The following is a 23,877-nucleotide window of genomic DNA, read 5'->3' as shown; positions in this document are numbered from 1 at the left end:
ATCCGTGGTTTTTATTTAGCGATATACAGTTTTCGAAGAAGCTCTTTTTCACTTTCAATTTTAGGTTAAGGGACGATATAGATAAGTAAATAGAATTATTGTAGTTAATAGAGGTGTAAATTTCCTATAATAAAGTTTCACTTTTTTCTTTAAAAAAAACCAGGAAAACATTTTTTGACAGTGTCAATCACCTCAACCATAAAAAACAATCTTTATAAATGCGAGTTATTAAAAAAGTTTATTTCCTCAATATGATAATTATTAATAAGTATATAAATAACGCTACTACATCTTTGGCTAATATAAAACAATGTACAGGAAAACTAACCTTTTAAAGCGTTTCCTAATTCAAGACACACGTAAATGGCACTTATGGTAACATAACACACTCAACGTTATTCTAGCAACAGTATTGGGTACATTCTGATTTTTTTTTCACGATCCATGGAGCGAGCAGAGCGTTTTTGACGTCACAATGACGTAATTGACAGTTGGTCAAATTATGGTTTTACCAAAATACTGCTCGCTCCATGGAGAAAAACACACAAAAAATGAACCTATAAATTTTACTGTGGTCACTTGATTTTTATTGGCGTTTCAAGTTAAGATCGCAGCGCCGTTTGAACTAAAATCGGACAACACGTTCCTAACCTAACATTATAAATAATATTGACGCTGTCATTTCATATTCCAAAATATGCCAAAATCAACGTAGACAAACGGACAAATGACAGCTGTTAGGTCCGAAACTGTTTTCATAACTGATAACCAGAGGGAGTATCTCTTGAAACGCCAATTGACAACCTAATCTTGGGAGTGTAAAAAGTTTGGTCCAATACTGTTTCGCGTTGATAAGGCTATACAAGTAAAACAACTTTTGATTGCACTTTTAGTAATTGAACATAAAAACGTCTAAAATACTACATAAATATAACACCGTACTAGGTGAGTTTTTAATTTTATTGTTAGTTTCAGTCTGGTGATTGAACACCTGGTTAAGCCTGGATCTAACCAAAACAAAAAGTTAATGCCGCGATTTGTACTAAAGCTTGATCATAAAAGAGTATTTAAAACATTTACAAATAAATATCTCTATTAAAATGAATTATTTCATGAATATAAATTCTCGCATTTTCCTACACTTCTTAAAGAATACTCACTTTGGAAGGCTGGCCATCTGACAAAACTACCGTTATTACCTGTTTAAGGACGGTTGTTTGATCTTTGGAGGTTTAGGGGGCGGACTAGGCGGCACGTTGTCCATTTGCATGGAGAAGGTTTCGTTCATTTCAATGCTTGAAATTTGATAGGTGCATTTACCACCAATCGAAGAACATCGAGCATGCAAAAAACTCGAGTTTTCGTTAACGATTAAACTGTCCTTGTGTTTGGCGGGTAAAGGTGGCGGATTCAAGTCTTCTTCGCTTATGTTCGAATCGGTCGTGCCTTTTATTAAGTTTCATATTACTATTGAACACTTTTGGGAGATTACAAAGTGCTTACCCACGGAATCTCGATTGCTACTGGCTCCCGAACTGCTAGTTCCACGGGTTTGGAGTGAAACACTGCCGGGTCGAGAGAATTGACCGCTTGATGGTCTACTTAGCCGTTTTTCTCTCTCCACTTCGGACCTCAATGGTCGTTTGGGGTGCAGCTACAATCAAACATGTTAATCATTAGTCACAAGACTTTTAAACTGTTCTTACCTCTTGAGTTAACTCTATCGGTGGCGTTCCTGAACCATTTACACTCGAACCACCCGACGTGTTTGAAACAGCGAATGGATCATCCACCGTGTACCATTGCGTACCGGAACCCGGACTAGGCGAAGATAAACTGTCCGTTTTGCTTCTCCTCCTCTTCGACATCTTCATTGACTTTTTATGAGCGAACGACGGCGTCGAAGACAAACTTTTAGACGGGGATCCGATCATACTTTTGTTGGTCAACTGCGAGGCTCGACTACAAAAATATTCAATTGATGTATTGCATCGTAAGTGGTAGCACAGTAAATTGAAATATTTATAGAATACAGTGATGACAAGATGCAGTGCCAAAAAAAAACACCACTGCCAACAAGTACATGCGAAGAACAACATTTATGTGAGTGGTATTTACCCAGATGGCTAACTTTACCCTAAACTAAGTTAAAATTGGGTTAGTTGTCTGGCGGACGTAATTCTACTAGAAATTGCACGTCCTGCTCTGAAACTTGCAGAAAGGACATCACATTTATAGCCTGTCAACTAGAACATAAACTTACTCGGGTGTTATAGTGACGTCAGACAACCGAGTGTCACTAGTAATACTGTAATGTCTTCTCATTTGTACTTCAGTTTCCAACTTTATATCACAGTCCTACCGACAAAAACCAGCGTCAAATATTATTACGTTTAACAGAAATAAGTAAACCGTACTCTTCTTCCGTATTTCTGTTCAACGTCGGCCTTCATCGACGCGAAACAGTCTTCGAAATGTTGCTGCAAACCCAACAAAGTTTCGGGCGCTTTCTGCTTGTGGATTCGCACGCACAACTCGAGCAACGGAATCTGATCGGCGATCAGGTCTTTGAGCCGATTGACCAGCACCTCGTCTTCGGGATGGGCGGACAAATATTCGGGATTGACGAAAACACCCTCGTAGTTTTTGGTACCGCCCATTACGTCAGGAGCCAATATACCTAAACAAGTATTTATATTTCAGTTTTCAGCTTACTTAATAGTAAAGCAAGTAATAGTTATATGACGTGACTCTTTGAGCAAAAAACGTATGTCAGTGATTAAATGTGATATTGTTCAAAGTTTTCTTGATTTTTCTCTTATACAAGGTTTAGTAGATCCCTTGTAGAAGCCTCTGGCACTTTCTTAATGGATCTAGAAGCTTTTGACAATTTAAAACAATTCTTGGAACGTTTAAGACACTTGCAAATTTTTCAGTACCACTTAGAGGTCTCTGGCAGATTCAAAATAGTCTTAGAGGCCTCTGACAATTTAAAACACGTCTTGGAGGGCTTAAGACATTTGTAGAGGCCTCTGGCACTTTTAGAATGGTCTCTATAACATTTAGAGGTCTATGGAACTGTCAAAATGGTCCCAGAGAGGCCTCTGGAAATTTAAAACGGTTCTGGAAAGGTTTAAGACGCTTTTAGAGACCTCTGGCACTTTTTAGAAGGTTTTCAATAGCATTTAGAAGTCTTTGAAACTGTCAAAATCGTTCTACAGGCCTCTGGCAATTTAAAACAGTTCTGGGAAGGTTAAGACACTTGTAGAGGCCTCTGGTGCTTTCTAGACAGTTGTCAGTAGCACTTAGAGATCTCTGGCAGATTCAAAATGGTTTTAGAGGCCTCTGACAATTTAAAACAGTTTCGAGAAGGTTTAAGACACTTGTAGAGTCTCAATAGCGTTTAGAGGTCTATGAAACTTCCAACATGGTCCTACAAAAAGAATGTGACACAACAGTCAGTAGTCACTAAACAGAAACTAGTAGACAAAATGCTGCAACATTGCTAATTTAAACTATACTGTAATAGGATCAAAATTAACACCATTAAATAAAATAAAAAGAATAAGTCAACAAAAAAACAAACGTACCCTTCAATTTCATGCTGAGCAAACTAATATGTATATTTCCATCCTTGTTGTACATGGTGATGTAATCGAGCAACTCCTTGTTGGTTTTATCTAAAATCTCGATGGCGTTCCTCAACGGAGAAATCTCCTTCGACGTGGTTTTCTCCACCTTAAACCATCGCAGGATACCGGGCAGGGGGTAGGTAGTCTCCAGTTCGGTTTGTTCCAACCACATGTGCGCAAATTCGTTATTACTCTCGATTTTCGGATCTTTCCGTATGAACGGGCGGGAATAAATGAATTTCTTTATGTTGTTCACGCGGTAAAACAGCACGATCTGATCGCAAACTGGTTTTCCCGAGAATCTCTGTTTCTTCTCCTCCATTACCGGATCCACTTTGTTGATTTGAATATCTGTTTTGTTTAGGTTAAGAAAAGTTTTTAGCATTTGCGTGAGACACCCATGGACCTAGACCTAACATAAATTAACTCAAAAAACAAAGGATACATTGTTTGTCTGAATTTTTAATGTCATCTCCAGGTGGATCCAATTTGTTTAACAGTTCAGCTTTAGGATACTCGTTCAGTATTCTGGCGTTGAAGTCATCGAGGCGTTCGTACTCTTTTCCTCTGTACACAAACACTTTGTTTCTCAAAAATAGTGGAAATCCTTGGCCATAGTATCCGACACGAAAGTATTCCGGTTTGGGTCTTGCTTGCTTCATTATCGAGTCGTAAAAGTCTGCCAGGGTGCGGTGCAAGTTACTGAGCCGGTCGTAGTCGAAAGTTTCCAGCTCGTACTGCTCGATTAACTCCTTGCATTTATCGATTGCGTACTCCCACATCTAATAATGCACAAACGATGGGTTTAGTTTACGTGTAAGTGGAGTTAAGCACCAGCCTACCTTTCCTCTACCATAATTATCTATTATGGTGTAATAGAGAGCTTCTTTCAGTTCACGGTGAGTTTTTGCGTACGGGTACTTGTCGTCTTTCAGTAATGAAGATAAAAGCTCGTCAGACCAGTTGAGGAGTTTAGTGTGAAGCTCCAAAGTGAATGCAGCTTCCGTATAATTACCACAATCGATGTGCAAGTCAGAGAGTTTATTCAGGTACCGTATATACATTTCTTTTTTGTTAATTTCCGAGTAAAAATCCTGTATTATGTTGTGTAAGTTTTACCACGGTTTTACTCGATGACAATATTTAAAACTTACCAACAAATTAACCGTACAGCTCATAGTGCTGTCCTTATTCTCGTTCGAAACAATATTGCGATAATCCAATAAGCTCTCCATCAGTCTCGACACAATAGTCACAAAGTTAATCCCGTCCTCTTTCAAATTGGTGTGTTTCTCGCACAAATCCTTCATGATATTGAAAAACAGATTCTTGTACTCGCAATCGCCCCGGCCTCCTTCAAACAACGCGTCCAGTTTCACGATCATCTCGTTCTCGAAATCGCCAAAGTTCGCCTTGATATGGGACGAGTTCCGGTTCGTGTCCCCGTAACTTTCCACTTCCAGTCTGCTAGAGTAGTACTCGCACTGCATCATATCGAAAAATATCGGAATCGTGTATGTACGCAACTCTTTTTGCGGTATTAGAGTCATTTCCAGTATCAGGCCAACTAAGGATGGTACAAACTGAACCTAAAACACAAAGTTGTTTCAATAATGTACTAGAAAATTGTCAAGAAGAATTTTCTCAGTCAACTTTGAACAAATTCACTTTTTTTAAATTTGGCATTATCAAAAAATACCAAATATATGGACCACTTAATCAGACATAGTGTGATGTTGCTAAATGTTACATTTTCATTAAGAAAAAATTTAAAAAAACCGTTTTTGAGCTTTTCCTAGTATCTATGCAATTGTATTGCAGCGTTTCTTAAAAAATATTTTGAAATTGTTTTTTTTTTTAGTTTTTATAAGAAAACTATACAGAAAGAGATCTATGGAACTATCAAGATGGTCCTAGAGGCCTCTGGCAATTTTAAACAGTTCTGGGAGGCTTTAATACACTTGTAGAGGCCTCTGGCACTTTTAAGAAAATTCACAATAGTATTTAGAGGTCTATGGAACTGTCAAGAAGGTCCTAGAGGCCTCTGGCAAATTTAAAACAGTTCAGGGAAGGTTTGTTGCTTGTAGAACCTTCTGGCACTTTTTAGAAGGTTTGTAATAGCATTTAGAGGTCTATGAAAGTGTCAAAATGATCCTAGATGTCTATGGCAATTTAAAACAGTTCTGGGAAGGTTTAATACACTTGTAGAGGCCTCTGGCACTTTTAAGACAATTCTCAATAGTATTTAGAAGTCTAGGGAACTGTCAAGATGGTCCTAGAGGTCTCTGGCAATAAACACTGTTCTTTTTTTAGTTTCTATAAGAAAACTATACAGACAGAGGTCTATGGACTGTCAATTTGATCCTAGAGGCCTCTGGCAATTTGAAACAGTTCTGGGAAGCTTTAATACACTTATAGAGGGCTCTGGCACTTTTAAGAAAGTTCTCAATAGTATTTAGTGGTCTATGGAACTGTCAAGATGGTCCTGGAGGCCTCTGGCAAATTTAAAACAGTTCAGGGAAGGTTTGTTGCTTGTAGAACCCTCTGGCACTTTTTAGAAGGTTCACAATAGCATTTAAAGGTCTAACAAACTGTCAAAATGGTTCTAGAGGCCTCTGGCAATTTAAAACAGTTCAGGGAAGGGTTAACACACTTGCAGAAAATAGTTCTGGGAAGCTTTAATACACTTGTAGAGGCCTCTGGCACTTTTTAGAAAGTTCTCAATAGTCAATAAAATAGTAACAAACTGTCAAAATGGTTCTAGAGGCCTCTGGCAATAAACACTGTTCTTTTTTTAGTTTTTATAAGAAAACTATACAGAAACAGGGTTATGGAACTGTCAAGATGGTCTTAGAGGCCTCTGGCAATTTAAAACTGTTCAGGGAAGGGTTAACACACTTGTAAAACCCTCTAGCATTTTTTAGAAGGCTTGTAATAGCATTTAGAGGTCTATGAAACTGTCAAAATGATCCTAGACGTCTCTGGCAATTTAAAAACAGTTCTGGGAGGCTTTAATACACTTGTAGAGGCCTCTGGCACTTTTAAGAAAGTTCTCAATAGTATTTAGCGGTCTATGGAACTGTCAACTGATTTACAATAAATCTCTCTTGTTATTATTATTAAGGAACAGCCTTTCACAGTGAAAATGCTGGTTAAACCGAATTGAAAAGTGCAAGTATTGCAACATTGCCAAATTTTCTATTTTACAAAAAGTATGAAAGTTAACACTAATAGGGCTCAAAATCTTTTAACAGTGCGACATTGATAAATTATGCAGAATTGAGCTGGTTCAATTAAACAGCATCTAGAATTATTATTACCAATAAGTCACATGACCGAAATTGACTTGAATATTAAAGTAAATAACTTCTTTAGTCACGTTTGTGATTGGTCAAAAAAAAGTAGCCTTTAGTTTGGTGCTTTTTCTTGACCAATCACCAACTACCAACAGCCGACAACTTACCTTGTGTTGACCCAAATTAAACCACATCGATCGCACTTCCGATCCCATCTCCAATCGCATGTCCCCGTACTGATTTAAAATCTTCGTACGTTTATTAAACGAAAAATTCTCCAGTTGCAACGCATCCTGCGTCATAAAACCGATGGCGCAATGAAAAAAGTTATTCCAAGCGTCGTGTTCGAACTTTTTAAAAATCGGACTGCGAATCGTGTGCGAAAAATAACGCAACGATTTCAGTATGATGCTGTTTTGCAGCATGATCATGTCGCACCAGTCGCTAGGAAATACCGAATTGCTGCCCACCAACTCTTTGAACACGACCAGGATTTCCATGAGAAAGTCCAGCTTGTCCAAATCGGTGTGGAAGCGTTCGATGTAAGCCTCGTAATGGGCGCTCGTCATTTGTCGGAAAATATCCAGCATCGCCGAAGTTAAATAGTCCTATAAAGCGTTAATTTGCATCACATTTTTCACAAAGAAAATGCGTCTTACTGCGTGCGGATCTTGGCGTTCCATCTTGATATGGCACTGAATGATGGTCCTCAAGTCAGTTTGAATCACCACACCAATATCGTTGAAAGTTGACCCGACATCTTTGCGAAACAGCAACTCCAACACTTCGCTTAACACTTTAATGCACAATTCAACCTATAATTGAATAGTTGGTTATTAGTTCTGCATTGACTGACTATTCTGGAAAATTGTAAATAAGTAAGCTGGCTAATAATTCTGTACAGATTTAAATCAGGGCTAAAAGCGGGAAATGTTTGAGTAAAACATTTCCATCCAAGTCCACGTGTACAGCACGGTTTGCAGTTTGTGATTGGGTTGCTTTTTTGACCAATCACAAACTACCCCACTGTACAGGAGTTTACGACAATGCTACACGCGTAGATTTAGCATTAGTAATGCACAAAAAAAGCGTAATAAAATGAAATAATAGTGTAAATGTGATCGTTAATGTAATGATGATTTTGATCGCGTAACTGGTTTTCAACACAACACATCTTCACTTTTGTACGAAAGAAAAAAAACTAAAAGAAGTCAATGTTGCGCCGAGAAGTCACGCAATCAAACATCATCAACATACAGGTGTGGTAAATCCAAAACCGACCATAGGAAAACCGTGTAACGGACAGAGACACATACATGATTGCATGCGCATGACAAAGACAAAACACCTCTAAAAATTTTAAGTAGGCCATAATTTTGCATCAGTGTTGTCAAACTGACTAAATGTACCGACTGGATTGTAATTATTTAGATAACTTTGTTATTAGAACATTCCTAGACTACACTCATTAATCAACTCATGTGGGATATTTTTAGAAAGTTTGACATTTTTGAGTCGGTACATTTAGTCAGTTTGACAACACTGATGCAAAATTATGGCCTACTTAAAATTTTTAGAGGTGTTCTGTCATGCGCATGCAATCATGTATGTGTCTCTGTCCGTTACACGGTTTTCCTATGGTCGGTTTTGGATTTACCACATCTGTATAAACAAATACGTATTTGCGTCACCTCTTCCGAATATCCGACGTGTTGATTGATCGAATGTTGCGTCGTCCCCAGCAGCTGAGCCACCTTGGCCACTGACCGGTTTTGTCTGCGCCCGTCATGTCGCATCACAACACCCTATAACCCCACTACATACAACTACTGCTCCAAACCTTTAGTAGCTTTCAGGTAATATGCTCCAACGGGTTAATTAATAATCCAATAAAATAAGAAGCAACCGAAAAGGAAATCTTGTTTAAAATCTAATTAATTAACAACTCTAGGCGTGTGTTTCTAATAATACCTGTGAAAATGCTGCAAGATTAATTCAATATAAAAGCTCTCCGAAGTCGCATGCCTTAAAACTATTCAAGTTAAACTGATTTTGTTTAGAAGTTAATTCAAAATTATAGGTAGGAATGATAAGAAAATAGAAATACGACAAATCAATGCTCTCTAGACAAAGATAAAGGCAAACTTTGAGACATGTGCGCCAAAACAGAGTCTCCCACAAGATATTAATAAACTTCAGGAGAAAGTGGTCACGTGACTGATGTCTGATCGATCGTCTAGAGCCCTGATTTGCAATAGTTCTTCTCTTCTTATCCTAGGATTCCTGTATAGGACTCTTTGACAGTTACTATAGTATTCAGATTTTGTGAAATGAATCCTGATTAAGCTATTTTCTGGATGCAATAAAATTTCAAATATTACGTTTTTAGATGTTTTTCTGACAGAAATTCTACAATGTTGCCAACTCTTTCTTGTATATTAACTATTCCAGACAGGCAACATAGCAGATACAGGCAAACCCACCCATCTCAATTAATTAAAAAAAGAAAACGGTGCATGCACCCCTAAAACACCAACTTAATTGTTCAAGATTATCAAGAACTATTTTCTTTCAAAATTTAGCTTCTTTGAATCCCATTCAAGCATAAGAAACATTATAGAAAAACTAATTTTAACTAAGTAACACTGATAGTAATGTCCACATTTCAACAAACTACCTACTTTTAGGATTAAACCACTGGTCCCAATATCAAAAAAAAAAAACACTACATGCAAAACAACAAAGAGTAATTTTAAACGCATTCGATATTATAAAAGCAATAACAAAAAGAACAAAACAGAGCTAAAATTGTAGATACCTAACGTGTACTTGGTGTACGGTGGCCAAGGTGATGCTCAGTGCAAGAAGATTTCAGTTTTTCAAACATCCTTAAAAAAGAAAAATAAAAAGTCGTGCGAAGTGAACGGTTTAGTGGTAGAGAGGTATGGAGAAAGCTGTTGGCGGAGCTAGCGACAAATATAATGCAGCACGATTTACTTACATTCTCAGAGAGTTAGGCGGGTGAACACGAGAGCAGACTGCAAAAGTGCTTTGTTGTTATAATTCACGATACTTTTTGACAAGTCAATGTAAACACTTTAGTAAGTCCACATTGTGATTGGTCAAGAAAAGCAGCAAACTGAAAACTAATTTTTTTTGACCAATCACAAACTACCCACTCTGCTGGGATTTACGCAAATGTGGACTTAATTAGACAGTGGTTTACCAAAGTCAGTCCCAGGGCTAGTGGCAGTGAGGTAATAATTGTTTTTCTACTACACGTGAACTGAGGGAGAAATAATACCACGTCATCTGATCAACTTATTTAAAAAATACACCGGTGTCACGTGACTGTCAAATGACATCACGGAGTGACTCAAGCCTGTGCGCGACGCCATTATTTGACGTTTGTTGACAGTTTTCTCAAACTTTTTCCAATGCAATTCGAATGTATCGGTTTAGTTTTTATTTTCTGTAGTTGAATTGGTAATTTTGATATTTTCGGCAACAAGTATTACAGTAAGTGCATTTTTGGGTTGATACAACATTTCAGGTGGAAAACGAAATAAATAAACTTCTGTTTTACCCTTAAAAAGTAAGTAATTATACTATTTTTATTGCATTGTTTTTACAACGCATTTCAGTATGTTTTATGTGATACATGGAATGATACTTTTATAAAAAAGATATTGATAATTCATTCATAGAGAAAAATCACATTTCTGCACTGAAATAAGGGCAATAGCAGAAAGTAGTTTTTTAAAACAATCACCGGAAAAAACACCACAAAATATCAAAAAAAGTGAATTTCAATATGACGCGATAATGTAGTCACTGTCACTTCTTCTGGGACAGACAACATAATAGGCTGTATTCGTTTTCACGCTCCATGGAGCGAGCATCACGTTTTTGACGTCACGACGACGTAATTTAGCAAAAGCATAATTTAACCAACTGTCAAATTACGTCATTGTGACGTCAAAAACGCTCTGCTCGCTCCTCGGAGCTTGGAAACGAATGCGGCCCTAATTGATCTTTGTTTTATAGGTTAACAAAATGATCTTGACAAAGATGGAGCAAAACACAGACCCCGTTGGTTTTGACGCTCCTTACTCTAAAATTCACGATGACGTATATTGGTTTAAACCAAAATATTGTTCATATAGTCCCTATAAACATTACTTATTTACAAATAACAATTAAAATCTACAAACTGTCAAAACGTTGTTTTGGCAGTATTATTTGAATCTGCAAGCAACATTAATGTACATGTATTTACAGTCGGTTATATAAACATTATTTTTAAAGCTGTAACAGTTAACACACGCTTTAAAAAGCACTTACCTCGTCTTTGGCTTCCAGCAATGTTTTCACCTGACTAGTAATCAAGGGGAACATAATCTGCCTGCACTCTGGATATAAACACAATTTGCTGTGCACTATATCGTTAATGGTCATCATTTTTTGTTTCGTCAATCTGCCCGTCGGGATACTGTCCAGCATATCGCATAGAACAACACTGTTTAAACAGCGGTTATTGCAGTGAAAGTTGATGATATAAGTAACAGAAATACCTCAATTCGCACTTATCAAATATCATGAGAATATCGGGGATTGTGCTGGGTAAATACTTTAAACAAGCGCCCTGTTCTCTCAACACCTGATCGTTCTTCAAAGACATCATGTAGATAATGTTGTGCAGTAATTCTCTCACGCTATCTTCAAACTCGTCCTCGGAATTGATTTCCGGGTAAACTTCCAGAAATAAAATTCTGGATCGTGACACAAACCGCATTATGTAGGGTAACACTTTCATTGTTTTGAATATCATGTTGTCTTTGGCGGTTTCCTTACTGTAGCTTGCTTTATTGATAATAGACCTCAGAATGGAAATCAGCTTTCTAGGTGTAAACATAATTATTACAATATGAATTAGTTTATAAAACATACTCACTTATAAGCTAAAGTGGCGCTGAAACCTTCTCGAATGTACAAGTCGAGCACCGGCTCGAAATGCAAATATTTCCAGTCGTTCGTGACCAAAGAGATGAGTTTGAGCAAACACTCGAATACTAAAAAATCGTATTGGTCACTGTACGGGTCGTCCATTAGAATGTTAAACAAGGCGTCCAAAATGTCCTGGACAAATTTGACAATTTCTTCTCCGTCGACGTGTAGAAAATTCTTTAGCGAGCCGGCTATTGTGTCTTTGTGCGAAGCCCAATTCAACAGACCCAAAAGATTTACTGGAAATCAAGCAAGAACGTTATAAATATATTACAGAGGTTATAAAACACACCATTTTGCGTCAGCTTGGTAGAGCAAATGTTAGTGGAAATATTAAAACAATCCTTCGAACTGCCCGTAAGTCCGCCCAGAGAGGGTTTACTAGTATCTTTGAGTTCGCTAGTGAAGCAGGGCAGTTTGAAGTACTCCAAACCAGTTTCGTCGAATTTTTTATAATCAATTTTGTAGACAATCAAATTGTGCATAGCGTCCGGCAAAGTAACCCCATTTTCTTGCATTAATCTGACGTAGCTCATGGCAAAAGGTTTTTCGCTTTTGTCTTTCGCTTCGTTCGAGGAGCGATGTTTGAACGTGAATTTCAAGTGGCTCGTTTTAAACTCCTCGATTCGTAATGCAATTTTAAACGTTTCGTGCCATTGAGGTTTATCTTCATGGTAGTAAATGATGGACCGGTATTCGTTCAATTCCTGGACACCACCACCTAAACTTATCACGGCCTGCGAATAACATTAAATTATACCAAATTCAGGCTAAATTACACCAAACTTACAGGTATAGTTTGACCTTTTTCGTTGCAAACTTTAACAACAACTTCGACGTTTTTTTCGCTCGTTTTACTGCCTTTGGTAAACTCGCCATTAATTAGAGTCAGGTACAAGTCGTTTCGCACATCTCCTGGTAGAATCACTTCAGGGAAACCCATTTTACGTGCCCTGGACACATTTCCTAGCACTAGATGAGGATTTTCTTCTCTAACCTTTCACGAAAAAGTAATAATCACATATAAAGTTGCTGGTTTGGTTATAATACCTGCTTAAGATCTCCCCTAAGCAATTTCATGCTAACAAACAATGCTGGATTCTTTTGCTCCACTTTTTCTTTGCTAATAATTTTCCGCAATACTTGATCCAAGTTATCTTTATCACAACTGTAAACTCAAGTTTTAAAAAACCGGCCTAATTGAGGATCTACCCCTACTTTTACCTTACAAAGGGAATGGAAAACTCTTTTTCAAGATCGGTAGCATATTTGGCATGCATGTAACCGGTAACGTCCATGGCAGCAACTCCGCAAGGTCGGCGCATATTGTTATCGTAGGAAGTTTTTTTAACGTTAACGTTTATCGAACTACGACGATGATCGACCTCTTTCACCTCCATTTGGCCTACTCGGACCACGTTACATACCAAGTAAATTTTTTCTCTTTCAAGGTCTTTTTTTCCCAAGTCCTGAGTAAATTCAAGGGTATTATACAGGTACAGTCTGTTCAGTGACTGCTGACTGTTGCGTCACCAGTAAAAAACGTATGTCGGTGATTGGGAAGATTTAAAACATTTGTAAAGGCCTCTGCAAGTTATTAGAAGGTTTTCACTAGCATTTAGAGGGTTATGAAAATTTCAAAATGGTCCTAGAGGTCTCTGGCAATTTAAATCAATTCTAGGAAGGTTTAAAACATTTGTCCAGCCCTCTGTTACTTTTAAGAAGATACTCAGTAGCATTTAAAAGTTTCTGACATTTTCAAAATAGTTCTAGAGACCTCTGGGGCTTTAAATTAGTTACAGGAAGGTTTAAGAGACCTCTGGAACTTTTTAAAAAGTTGTTAATAGCATTTAGAGGTCTATGAAACTTTCAAATTGTTCCTCTGAATTTAAAACAAATCTGGGAAGGCTTAAGACACTTGTAGAGACCCTTGGTACTTTTTAGAAGGTTGTTAGTAGCATTTAGAGATGTCTGACAATTTGAATCATCCAACTAACAATACCTGGTACTATTATGTGATAAAACATACTTTTATTCAATCATAGTCCAGTGAAATGAGATAAAGGATGTCACGTCACAGTCAGAAGTCACTGAATAGAGCTTATAAAATTTTCAATCATCTACATAAGAATCCCATGATAAGAGGAGAGAACTATTACAAATTAAGCTCTAGACAATGGATGAAGATAAACTTTATAAGTGACACAATGAGCCAAAACGAATGTGACATGGGAATCCCATAATCTTTAAATTTCCATTTGTAATTACAACTTACAGTAAACATAACTCTCAAGTTGTACATTTGATCTAAGTCACTCATTAGACCTTCTTTGGTCCAACGCACCACGTAACATTCAGTGATTGGTTTGAATTCTCTGGCATCATAAAGAAACATTAGTAGTTCAGCGTCGTCTGACATTTTGCACGTAAAGTTTTTCACCGCAACTAGGAAAATGTTGGAAAACTGTTGTACGGCTGTTTTGGCTTGATACTCTTTCTCGTCGCTCTGAAATTTTGCCAAATTAGTAATGTTTAAAGGACCCAAAGTTATAAAACCAACTTTAGTGCGATTGATCATCCGTTCTGTGGCAGTTTTATGAGCTCGGAATAACTGAATGGTGCTTGTAGTTTTCGGATTGATTAGGTTTCCATTCTTATCCCGAACCACTAAGTCCAACCCCAAAATTCGATTTCCTAAATCGATTTCTTCAGCTGCGTTTTTGGTGACTTTTTTTATTTCATCTTTCGGTAATGTCCCACTAATAATTTTGCTACGCAACGTAATCAACTCGTATATTTTAGTTTTAACTTCCTCAAATGCCTTACTGTGCGTCTAAAACCAAAATGACTATAAGAACAGAGACGAATCCAACTAAAGCCTACCAACCACATATAAATGCTTGACGTGTCCACTCCATTCACGCAAAACGCTAGTGATTTCCTGGCATATAACTGGATGTTTAAAAATTGGAACTCCGCCCTCAAACCTCTCGCAGTTTTTCCGGTGAACGTAGGATTTTGGAAACACGCCCTTGACGTCCCAATTACTGATGACGTATCCATAATACCAATTCTCTTCCTCTTCTAGGATTCGAACCGCGTCCCCAACCGTTAAATTTAGTTTTAAGTTGTCTGTTGTGTTAAAATTGTAGATAGCTAAAAAATGTGAGTTCAACTTTGAACATATAAAAAATCAATTATTGGATTAGAATTTTATTTCATTTAAAGCAAAATTGACGGATTTGACAGTTCTGACAGAATTTTCATGATGGCGGCCAAGTGAACTGGTTGTGATTGGTCAAAAAAAGCAGCTTTCAGCTAGCTGATGCCTTTCCTTGACCAATCACAAACAGTAACTAACTAGCAAATAATACACATTAAAGTCAATATGCAGTTAATTATTGCATGTGGAACTGTACATTTTATGCTTAAAATAAAAAATGTTTGCATGACTTAAAACAATCTTGCATACAAATTTGGGGTCACTAGCACCCATTTTGCATATTTTTCTCAATTTTCCTAATCGAATACCCTACATTCAAATGGAATATTCTATAAATTGAGTTGTACAGTAGTTCTATATTAAACTTGTACTTGATAAGCAAAACATTAATAAATATTCAACAAAAGATAAGAAATTTAATGATACACTTAGAACTGAATAATAGGGGCAAATGGGAAGAGATGTTTTAGCTGTGATAGGGTCAATTACAAAGATCATACATTAAACAATAGGATGAGAGCAATAAAATTAATTGGTTACATGTTAAAAATTTGTGACCTACCATTGAATGAGTCAATTAAAAATAAAATGCACGTAACGCTTCACATTCTAGGACAAATTTATGAATCAACAGTTTAACCATGAAAAAGGTTTTCCTGTGCATTTAACATAACTTGACAGTTTATGGCTCTCGCCCTATTTAATTATCGAAAATGTGATTACGAATTCGGCTAGTCGTAAGAGGATGTCACCATTCTATTAAATCAGCGATAATTAAAAATAATTAAAACCCACTAGGAGGGCTGGCTATTTTCAACTTTACATAAGAGACCCTCCTTTATCTGTAAATTGTCCGGGACACTTACCGATGCCGAAGCTGTCTGTCTCGTCAACACTGGCCCACCCCGTCATTTTTTTATGCAATTTTTACTATAAAATCTCTTTATAAACTGGAAAAACATATTTTTTTGAAGCAGAAACTAAAATCAAAACAACACAATTGGCGTGAACGCAGCCATGTTGCCGAACCTCAAACGTCAGTGCTGTCAATTGACTGACGCAAAAAAGATTATTCCAGTTGACAGAAGATAACAACATAAACCTTGCTTTCTATTGGTTGTAATTTTTTAAGGATGTGGTCAGTGGATTCCCGCACAAACCACCTAATGGGTGTTTATGATGTGGTTTTCCGGGAGTGATACAGATTTTTTTACTTTGCAAAATATTTTCTTTTTAAAGCTAAGACAAAAATCTAAAATCTTATAGAGTGTGAAATTTCTTACAACTTTCTAATTTACACTTTTGCTGTAACATCTTCAAATAAGGGAGCTAGACGCTTTGTTGAAATGTCTATGGGAGAAAATAAACAACCAGCCAAATATTTTTCTGTAAAATAATAATTTAATCACAAACATACTTCAGATAAAATGATACAAAAAGCGCCAATGTCACAACAATAATTATCTTGTATTATTGAGTATGTCCTTAACTGTTAACTATTTTATATATCCAGAATAGCGGAAGCTTGTAACGTAAAAACAGCGGACAATAACCGCGGTCACTTGTAAAAATGTTTTTCAAAACCAGCTAATTTCTGTTATCAAGTAGAAGATGAAATATTTGATATTTTCCGTTTAAATGAGCTTAACCTAGTGAAAGAAAAATGTAGGCCCAAACTTGTTAGTTACAAAAACCTTACACATGGCAGTCTAGCTAAATCTTAAAAGTTAATAATATTACCTATACAATACAGTTTGCACAGCTACTAAACTGGACGATTGGCACATAACAGGTCTAACTCATTAAAATATGTCTTAAAACAAAAAAAAAATCAAACCCAACAAACACAAGTTTAGTTTATACCACAAGACAATAATATTATTATTTACATCAGACAGAGTGGTTAAATAGTGAATATAAACAAGGAAATGCATTGAAGAGTTACTTCTTTCTTTGTCTGTACAACTCCCGCTTTTTAGTATCGGCATTTCTCAATACTTCCGCATAAGACATGTCCAGTTTTTTCAGTTTGTGTAGGTCATGGGAAGCGGAACTGGGCTTAAACTCAAAATAGCCCTTTCCGCTACTTTGACTAGGCGTAGGAGATGGCGCATTTCGATTAGTAGCCCAAAACTGCAGCGTATTTCCATTCCACGCGTTCTCATCTCCAGGAACATTGGGTCGTACGTCCTTTCGCTTCTTTCCAGAATTAGGTCGACTCGAATAAGTAATTTTTGGACTGCCAATGATGTGAGTGACTGGCGAGTCCGATCGTTCCGTGTATTTGTTTTTGCGTCTCGAAGATGATCGTTTCCGCACCTCCACCGACAAATACTCCAAGGGCTGACGTACCAAAGGTCTTAGCACGCAGTCTTGCTTGCTATCGGCAGTTCCCGATGACAGTTCCGCTTCAGGAATCGGTTGGTTTTGCGCCTGGATGATGTTCTCCACGATAGTGGTGGTCTCGTTTTGGGTTGACAATTCCGACATGGTCGAGGACATGATGCTCTGGGTATCATCATCAGGAAACTCGGGCAATTGATCGTTCATTGGAGTTGCCGGAGGCACTGTGGGCGGGACGGTCTTTGCGTTGTCATCTAACAACGGCAGCTCCTCGCCCTCGGCCTTATTCTCAGCTGCCTTCTTCAGCACCCTGAAGATCTCCTTGAACAAATCTCGATACTCAGGCCGATCCCGGAACCTCGAATCAAACGGACTAGCGTCGTCGTAGATGCTAAACTTGCAATCCTCGCCGTCTGCGATGGTGCACAAGAACGAACCGACTCGTCCTTCAGTTTGTGTTCCCTTGTTGCTCGTTTCATCTGCGAACCCAGACGAGCTGGTTTCAGCTTCGGAGAAGTCAGTCGGAGTCGAAAACGTTTTTCTAGTTTGCTTGTGCTGTTTGGCGTTTAGGCTGCCACCGTGGCCACTCTCCTCGTCCGTGTCCTTCGTACTCGAGGCAAACTCTCCAGACATTTGCATTTCCTCTTGAAGCGAAAGACAGTGATTGTCCGATTTTGATTTGCCGGTCAAACTGCCTCGATGCACTTCGACCAGAGCCTCATACTTTTCGACCAAAACTTTGTAGGGATTGGCGTGCTCTCGATTGGTCAACGGTGAAGATTGATTATTGGCATGATCCTAGAAAAAAACAAAATTTAACTTAAATTCACCTGCCAATTACTTTGAAATTAACTACCAGTACCTGTGTATACTCAGCAAAATTTTTAAGTAAGAACTTTAGTAAAGTGAGATTGGGAAGTTCAACTACTAATACTTAAACGTAAAACCGTTCATCAAGAGTATAGCAAGCAAGAAACTGTTATTATAATAAGCTTACAATTTTAAGCTTGCAGTATTATAAAGGGTGGGCCATCTATAATGTCACAAACAAGAAAAAATATATATTTTATTACTTATTTTTATTCAACAAATGTCAAGCATCAATAATAACACCTTAGTTTAAAATGCAACATATAATTGGTCCACTCTTTACTATTACTAAGCAACTAAATAGTGGCAAAAGTGATAAAGCAATTAAATACAGTTTGGTGAGAACAGTGGAATTAAAAATAAAACTCTTAAATACAATAAATTATTTTATTACCAACCTGAAAATTAAATATATTATGCACAAAAAAAAACTTTGGAATGTAGACTGTTACCTTTTCCTAAAATAAGGGCCACTTTCGTTTTGACGCTCTATGGAGTGAACAGAGCGAATATGACTCTGTCATTTTCACTCTGTTCGTTCCATAGACAGTTAAAATAAGCAATGTCATAGTTTGGCACATCAGTGAAATTTTGAAAATTACTAAAAACATTTGTTTCCACAAATACACCTAATCTATGGTATTATTTGCCCTCTATACCTACAAAGTAATGTTTCTCCTTTTATTTATACAATCAGAGCAAAAAACAGGGATGATTTAGTAAAAAAAAATATATTTACATATTGCAAGCTTCAAGGAGAGTGACCAAAAACCAAGTAATTTGAATAATCTTAGCGATTAGACTAGAGCACTTAAATGCACACCAAAAATAAAACTAAAACATTGTATAGGCATATGTACAGAGTGTTCTTCTCAAATCTTGTAAAGTCCGTCCCAGGTCTAGTGTGACAGTGATGTAATAATTGTCGTTCATTTTCTATTACATGTGAACTGAGCGAGATAGAAATTCGTTTGTCGTTAACGTATGTTTTACAAATTTTTAAGTTCGTAATTTGACAATGTGTTATCTGATCAACGTATTTAAAAATAAAACCGGTGTCACGAGACAAACTGACAAATATGTCATTCTTTTCTGTGCAGCGCACCGTTTGACTTTGGAAAATTGTCTTTGACTAGATATCTTTAGATTAACGGTAGAAAAGTGTCATTTGTCAAAATGTCACACGCCCTAAAAACAGTCAAAATTGCCAGAATTTGTAAGTTGCATCCTTTGGTCGCTAGAGGTCGTCAAAGTTGACTTTAGTTTTTCTTGAATATCACAGGAACGCCTCAAGTTACAGGTCTGAAATTTGTACCACAAACGCACCTCGTTGAATGTCCGGTTCAACAAAGATATAAAAGAAGAACTAATCTAAAATTCACTTCTCCTGGGACAGAGAGTATACCATTACTGCAATATGCATATACAATAGTTATACCACAGAAACCAGAATATTATAGCGTGACGAAACAATTTGGAAAACGTACCTTTTAGCTCATGTCTAGTGTAACTTATGCCTGAGGCAATAATATAGCAGGATGAAACTGCACCTGAACGGACCGTAGATGGGAAGGAAATACTCGTTTTTGACAAACAGGCATAAGTCAACTAGGAACGAGAAAAAGCTTGAAGCCGGTGCGATTCTGCATACGGACAAAGCCCCTCGAAGAAGGGGCTCCTCCAGGTTGTTAGGTTTCTAAGGGAAGGAAAACAAACAACAGCAGCTAAAACGGACTGATTGCGACTGGTTTCGTGTGTTTCCAAAATGTAACCAAAAAACCTCGAAAGCAATTTTGATAAGAGGTTTCTGGCTCAGAATCTACTTTATCTAATAGGGATAAATTGGATTTTCACCTTATAAAACGTTTTATTGTCTTTCCATTAAATAAAATAATAAATAAATGAATACTCGTTTTTCGAACCAGCATGGATTTATCTGTCAAACATCAAAAAACAACAAACAAATTCATTATAAAACGTTAAAATTTGACTTTTATAACAAATAACAAAAATCCAATCTAACCCTAATGCCGTTTCAAGCCCTAAACGAACGAAATCACAACCGTATAGCCTTAACAAAACTAAAACATCATGCATCTGTCAAAAAAAAAAAAAACAACATGCAAACGTCACAGCAAGCTTGGGTGGTACAAACAAAATATCAAACCGGCTTGCGGTGACGTGTATACAGAAACTAGACAAAACTAGAACGAGAAAATAAAAACTGATAGATTATAGGAAGCATTCCGACAAACTTAGAAACCCCAGGTGCCTGACAAGCATGTGGCTCACCTGTACGTTCATGGAGAAGGAGGCGCGGTGTTGGGTGGCGTTGAGCGCCTCCAGCATGCTCTGATCGTCGTCGTCCTCAGCCAAACCTAGTTCAGAAGACTGATCCACGGTGCGCAGGCATTTGCTACACACTTGGCCTTGTCTGATGATGGAAAATCAGAGTTAAGTTATATTTAAGTCATGTAACAACAGTAGTAGCATTACTTATTTGTGTGATTATTAAACAAAATGAATTTTGGCTTTAATTAAATTGATCCAAACTATCCAGGATTACTTGTTTTATCATTGATCTTGGCTCTGGGTTGTATAGGTATTGATCAGATAACAGTAACTAGATTCAAGGCAAATTTGATTTTTTCTTGCTGTACCTCCACTTGCAATCATTTGGAGTTGTAGAAGAAACGTAATTTGTTGTCCTTATTAATACAAAATACACTTGACGTGGTTGTATGATTGCCAGAGAATGTAACACATTTTTTCAAAACATATCCCACTTTTCTCATAAGATTATCCGATGAACAATCGTTCAAGCTGACTTGCATTAATCTGCAACCAATCGAGCTGGGGTCATTGTAAACTGTTTGCTAAGGAGGTGTCAACGAGCAACAATAACCAATACTCGCGGTGTCGAACTCAATTATTGTAAGCTAACAACCATGCATTTTTGTTGCTAGTTTCCCACTTTGACATCCTTTACTTGCCTGAGTCATCGTTTGCCGTCGGCAGACCATTTGTATAATTAACCCGACTAAATAAATATGTAAATAGCTTAATTTCCATTATAAAAGTGTGAAATTTTGAATGTCCTTACATATTATTGTACCAATAAGTTATTTGGTTTAGGAAAAGATGACTTACCGAACTTCGTCCAAAGTGTTGAGTTCCTCGTGCATGCTTTTCATGTTCAAGTCGTCTCCTCTGTGACTCAGTTGTATCACTTGATTCTCCAACGTTTGATTCTGTTTCACCATTGTGGAAAGTTGATCCTCTAGTTCGGCGATTATCCTCTCGTGTTTGCTACACTGCGCTCTTGTTTCCCTATAATAATAAAATTGGTTTCGAGTTTTTTTCGTTGATTAGCGTAAATCACTTACCTGAGTTGAGCCATGAGTTGAGCAATCTCCTCCATACTATTATCAGTCTCATCAACCGATGAAACATGTTCGTTGTCGAGCGTTTGAGAAGAATTGGGAGATTTTGAGGCGTTTGACGACGGCGAAGACTCGGAAGTAATCTACGTGAACACTCAGGTAAAACCTGCTTGACATCAAACTGAAAGCAAATCCACTACCTGACTTCCATGTAGTCGACTGGAGACTGGAGAAGTTTGATTGTTTCCGTCAGCATCATGAACCACAGCAGAACGTAACGTCACCACCTCTTTTTGAGTGTTACTCCTGCTCGTTCCTACGTCACTGCTTCGACTCGTCTTCTTTTTAAGCACGTCAATTTGCAACCTAAAAAATTATAATTGACTGATGATAGACTTAGTATTTTGGTGGATTAACAAACCTAAGGTCATCGATGACGCTCTGTAGCTCTTCATTCTTGGCTTCCAGCTGTTCAATGGTGACATTGAGACTTTTAACGTGTTTGCGTTCTGCACTGTTTTCACATTGTAGTCGATGATTCGTTCGTTCCAAGTCTTGAATGCTAACTTCTAATTGTTCGTAAATCCGTAGTCGTGAGTCGTTTACTTCTTTTAGGGCGACAGTCTGTTTGGTTAAGTACTGTGGAAACAACCTAGTTTCAACCCCATCCAGTATGCAATTAAACGCCTCACCTCTATTTCCAATTTCTGATCTTCTATGGTGGTTTGTCGTTCTTTGAGCAACGATTCCAATTCCCTGTTACGTTCCAGTAAGGTTTTGCCTAGTTCGGCGGCTAAGTGAAGATCTGCAAAGAAAAACAAATTAATTACAAGAATTCTCACATTTGCTGCTTGTTTTGTTGTACGGTTAATCAATAGCACGGTACTTGATATTTTTGTAAAAAAATACCCATCTAAACCGTTATACTATAGGCACACGTTTCCTAGTTAATGTAGCATTAAAACATAAATTCAATTACCATAATAACTACACTACAACCATTTAGCTAAGTATCTGGTAAGATTTTTCCTGTTTAGTTAATCTTTACGGAGTAATTAACCTCAAAGGCTAAAGATAACACCAGAATAAAGTTAGTTAACTTACACTTCAGTTATAAAAAAAGTTAAAGTCCATTATATTACCAACTTAATACGTCTACAATAAAATCTGATTAACCCGCGGCCAACGTTTACCTCGTGCCATAAAGAATGCTATATAATGTAACGGGTGTTGCACCTGCTAGGAATTAAATTAAAATTGTAGGAACAGGCTTGTTGTGGTAGCAATTCGATTGACTAGAGGACAATAACGTCAAAAATTTCCTGGTAAGTCCACATGTGCATTATATGCGTACATGCTGGTTGTTTGACCACTCACAAACTAACCACTGTTGCACACGTTGACTTAGCATCAGAATATATCCCTCACTTTAGAGATTATGCCATTTAACCTAACCGTAAGTTGTATTAAAGCTCCTTCACCAGTTTGTGCAGAAAAATTTCCCAGTGAATCTTATGCTTGGCTTACATGTGAAGCATTTGCCATAAATCTCAGCATAGTGAGTAGTTTGTGATTGGTCAAAAAAGCAGCTTTGTGCTTGCTTCTTTTTTGAACAACTACGAACTTACCATAACTGAGACCAGAGTGACATGTTGGCCATTGTTTTGACATTTCAAACATTCAAAAATCATAAGTGGTTCAAGTTGAAGAGTGACGTTGTATGCTACTTGTACCACACTGTATTCACTAACATGGTATAGTAATTACCTGTTAACTAGGCGACTTTGAACTTTTACCCGGTTAGATATAGATATATCAGTAGCGCGATAATTACACACATTTTATTTGTTTGCAACAGTGGCGTTTCACAAAAAAAATTAATAAAATGCCTGTCAAATAGTTGCTGCTGACCCACAAATATACTAATAATAATTATAAAGGTAAATAGACGAAATACATTACACACGTGACTGGCATTTTGACGCTTGTGAAGCGGAAATTAAGAAGGAGCGAGGCGGGCTACGCCCCTGGTAAAAACTTAACGACATTAATTGCCCCCATATTATAATATTATTAAATTGTGGGAATATTCATGATTTAACGAGAGTTTCGTGCGCACAAGT

At 37.3% G+C, this 23,877-nt stretch overlaps 2 protein-coding genes across 8 annotated transcripts in view; both read right to left on the bottom strand.

The window, feature by feature from the left end:
* Positions 1–219: 219 nt before the first annotated feature.
* LOC145727885 (dedicator of cytokinesis protein 2-like) lies at positions 220–16,186 on the bottom strand. Of its 2 annotated transcripts, XM_081977737.1 has the most exons (23): positions 16,025–16,186; positions 14,823–15,091; positions 14,496–14,768; positions 14,211–14,441; positions 13,160–13,404; positions 12,986–13,103; positions 12,726–12,932; positions 12,228–12,672; positions 11,883–12,174; positions 11,503–11,829; positions 11,273–11,447; positions 8,620–8,733; positions 7,588–7,743; positions 7,096–7,536; positions 4,787–5,221; positions 4,475–4,726; positions 4,078–4,414; positions 3,591–3,983; positions 2,418–2,680; positions 2,264–2,358; positions 1,707–1,962; positions 1,504–1,654; positions 220–1,446 (listed from the first exon to the last, which is right to left on the bottom strand). In XM_081977737.1, exons 1-23 carry the CDS (start codon positions 16,068–16,070, stop codon positions 1,196–1,198), a joined length of 5,772 nt encoding a protein of 1,923 aa, XP_081833863.1. In that variant the 5' UTR covers positions 16,071–16,186; the 3' UTR covers positions 220–1,195. The 2 variants fall into 2 exon arrangements, with proteins under 2 accessions (XP_081833863.1, XP_081833864.1); XM_081977738.1 differs by lacking the exon at positions 8,620–8,733 and having other exon boundaries at positions 16,025–16,185.
* Positions 16,187–16,537: 351 nt separating this feature from the next.
* The window catches only part of LOC145728272 (uncharacterized), a 30,028-nt gene continuing 22,688 nt past the window's right edge, over positions 16,538–23,877 (bottom strand). For 5 of the 6 annotated variants that reach the window (XM_081978363.1, XM_081978366.1, XM_081978364.1 and 2 more), the window contains 7 exons: positions 22,447–22,559; positions 22,176–22,393; positions 21,955–22,120; positions 21,758–21,897; positions 21,522–21,701; positions 20,664–20,805; positions 16,538–18,299 (listed from right to left, as the gene is read on the bottom strand). In XM_081978363.1, the coding sequence (XP_081834489.1) occupies positions 17,100–18,299; positions 20,664–20,805; positions 21,522–21,701; positions 21,758–21,897; positions 21,955–22,120; positions 22,176–22,393; positions 22,447–22,559 (2,159 nt within the window). In that variant the 3' untranslated portion in view covers positions 16,538–17,099. Of the gene's footprint in view, positions 18,300–20,663; positions 20,806–21,521; positions 21,702–21,757; positions 21,898–21,954; positions 22,121–22,175; positions 22,394–22,446; positions 22,560–23,382; positions 23,532–23,877 lie in introns of those variants that run through there. The other variant, XM_081978367.1, reaches the window with a different exon arrangement.

Source organism: Ips typographus, linkage group LG4 (assembly GCF_016097725.1).
Source record: "Ips typographus isolate SLU linkage group LG4, UJ_Ityp_2.0, whole genome shotgun sequence".
NCBI lineage: Eukaryota > Metazoa > Arthropoda > Insecta > Coleoptera > Curculionidae > Ips > Ips typographus.
The sequence above is the reverse complement of the archived record's forward strand: the minus strand, read 5'-3'. Positions and strand labels throughout refer to the sequence as shown.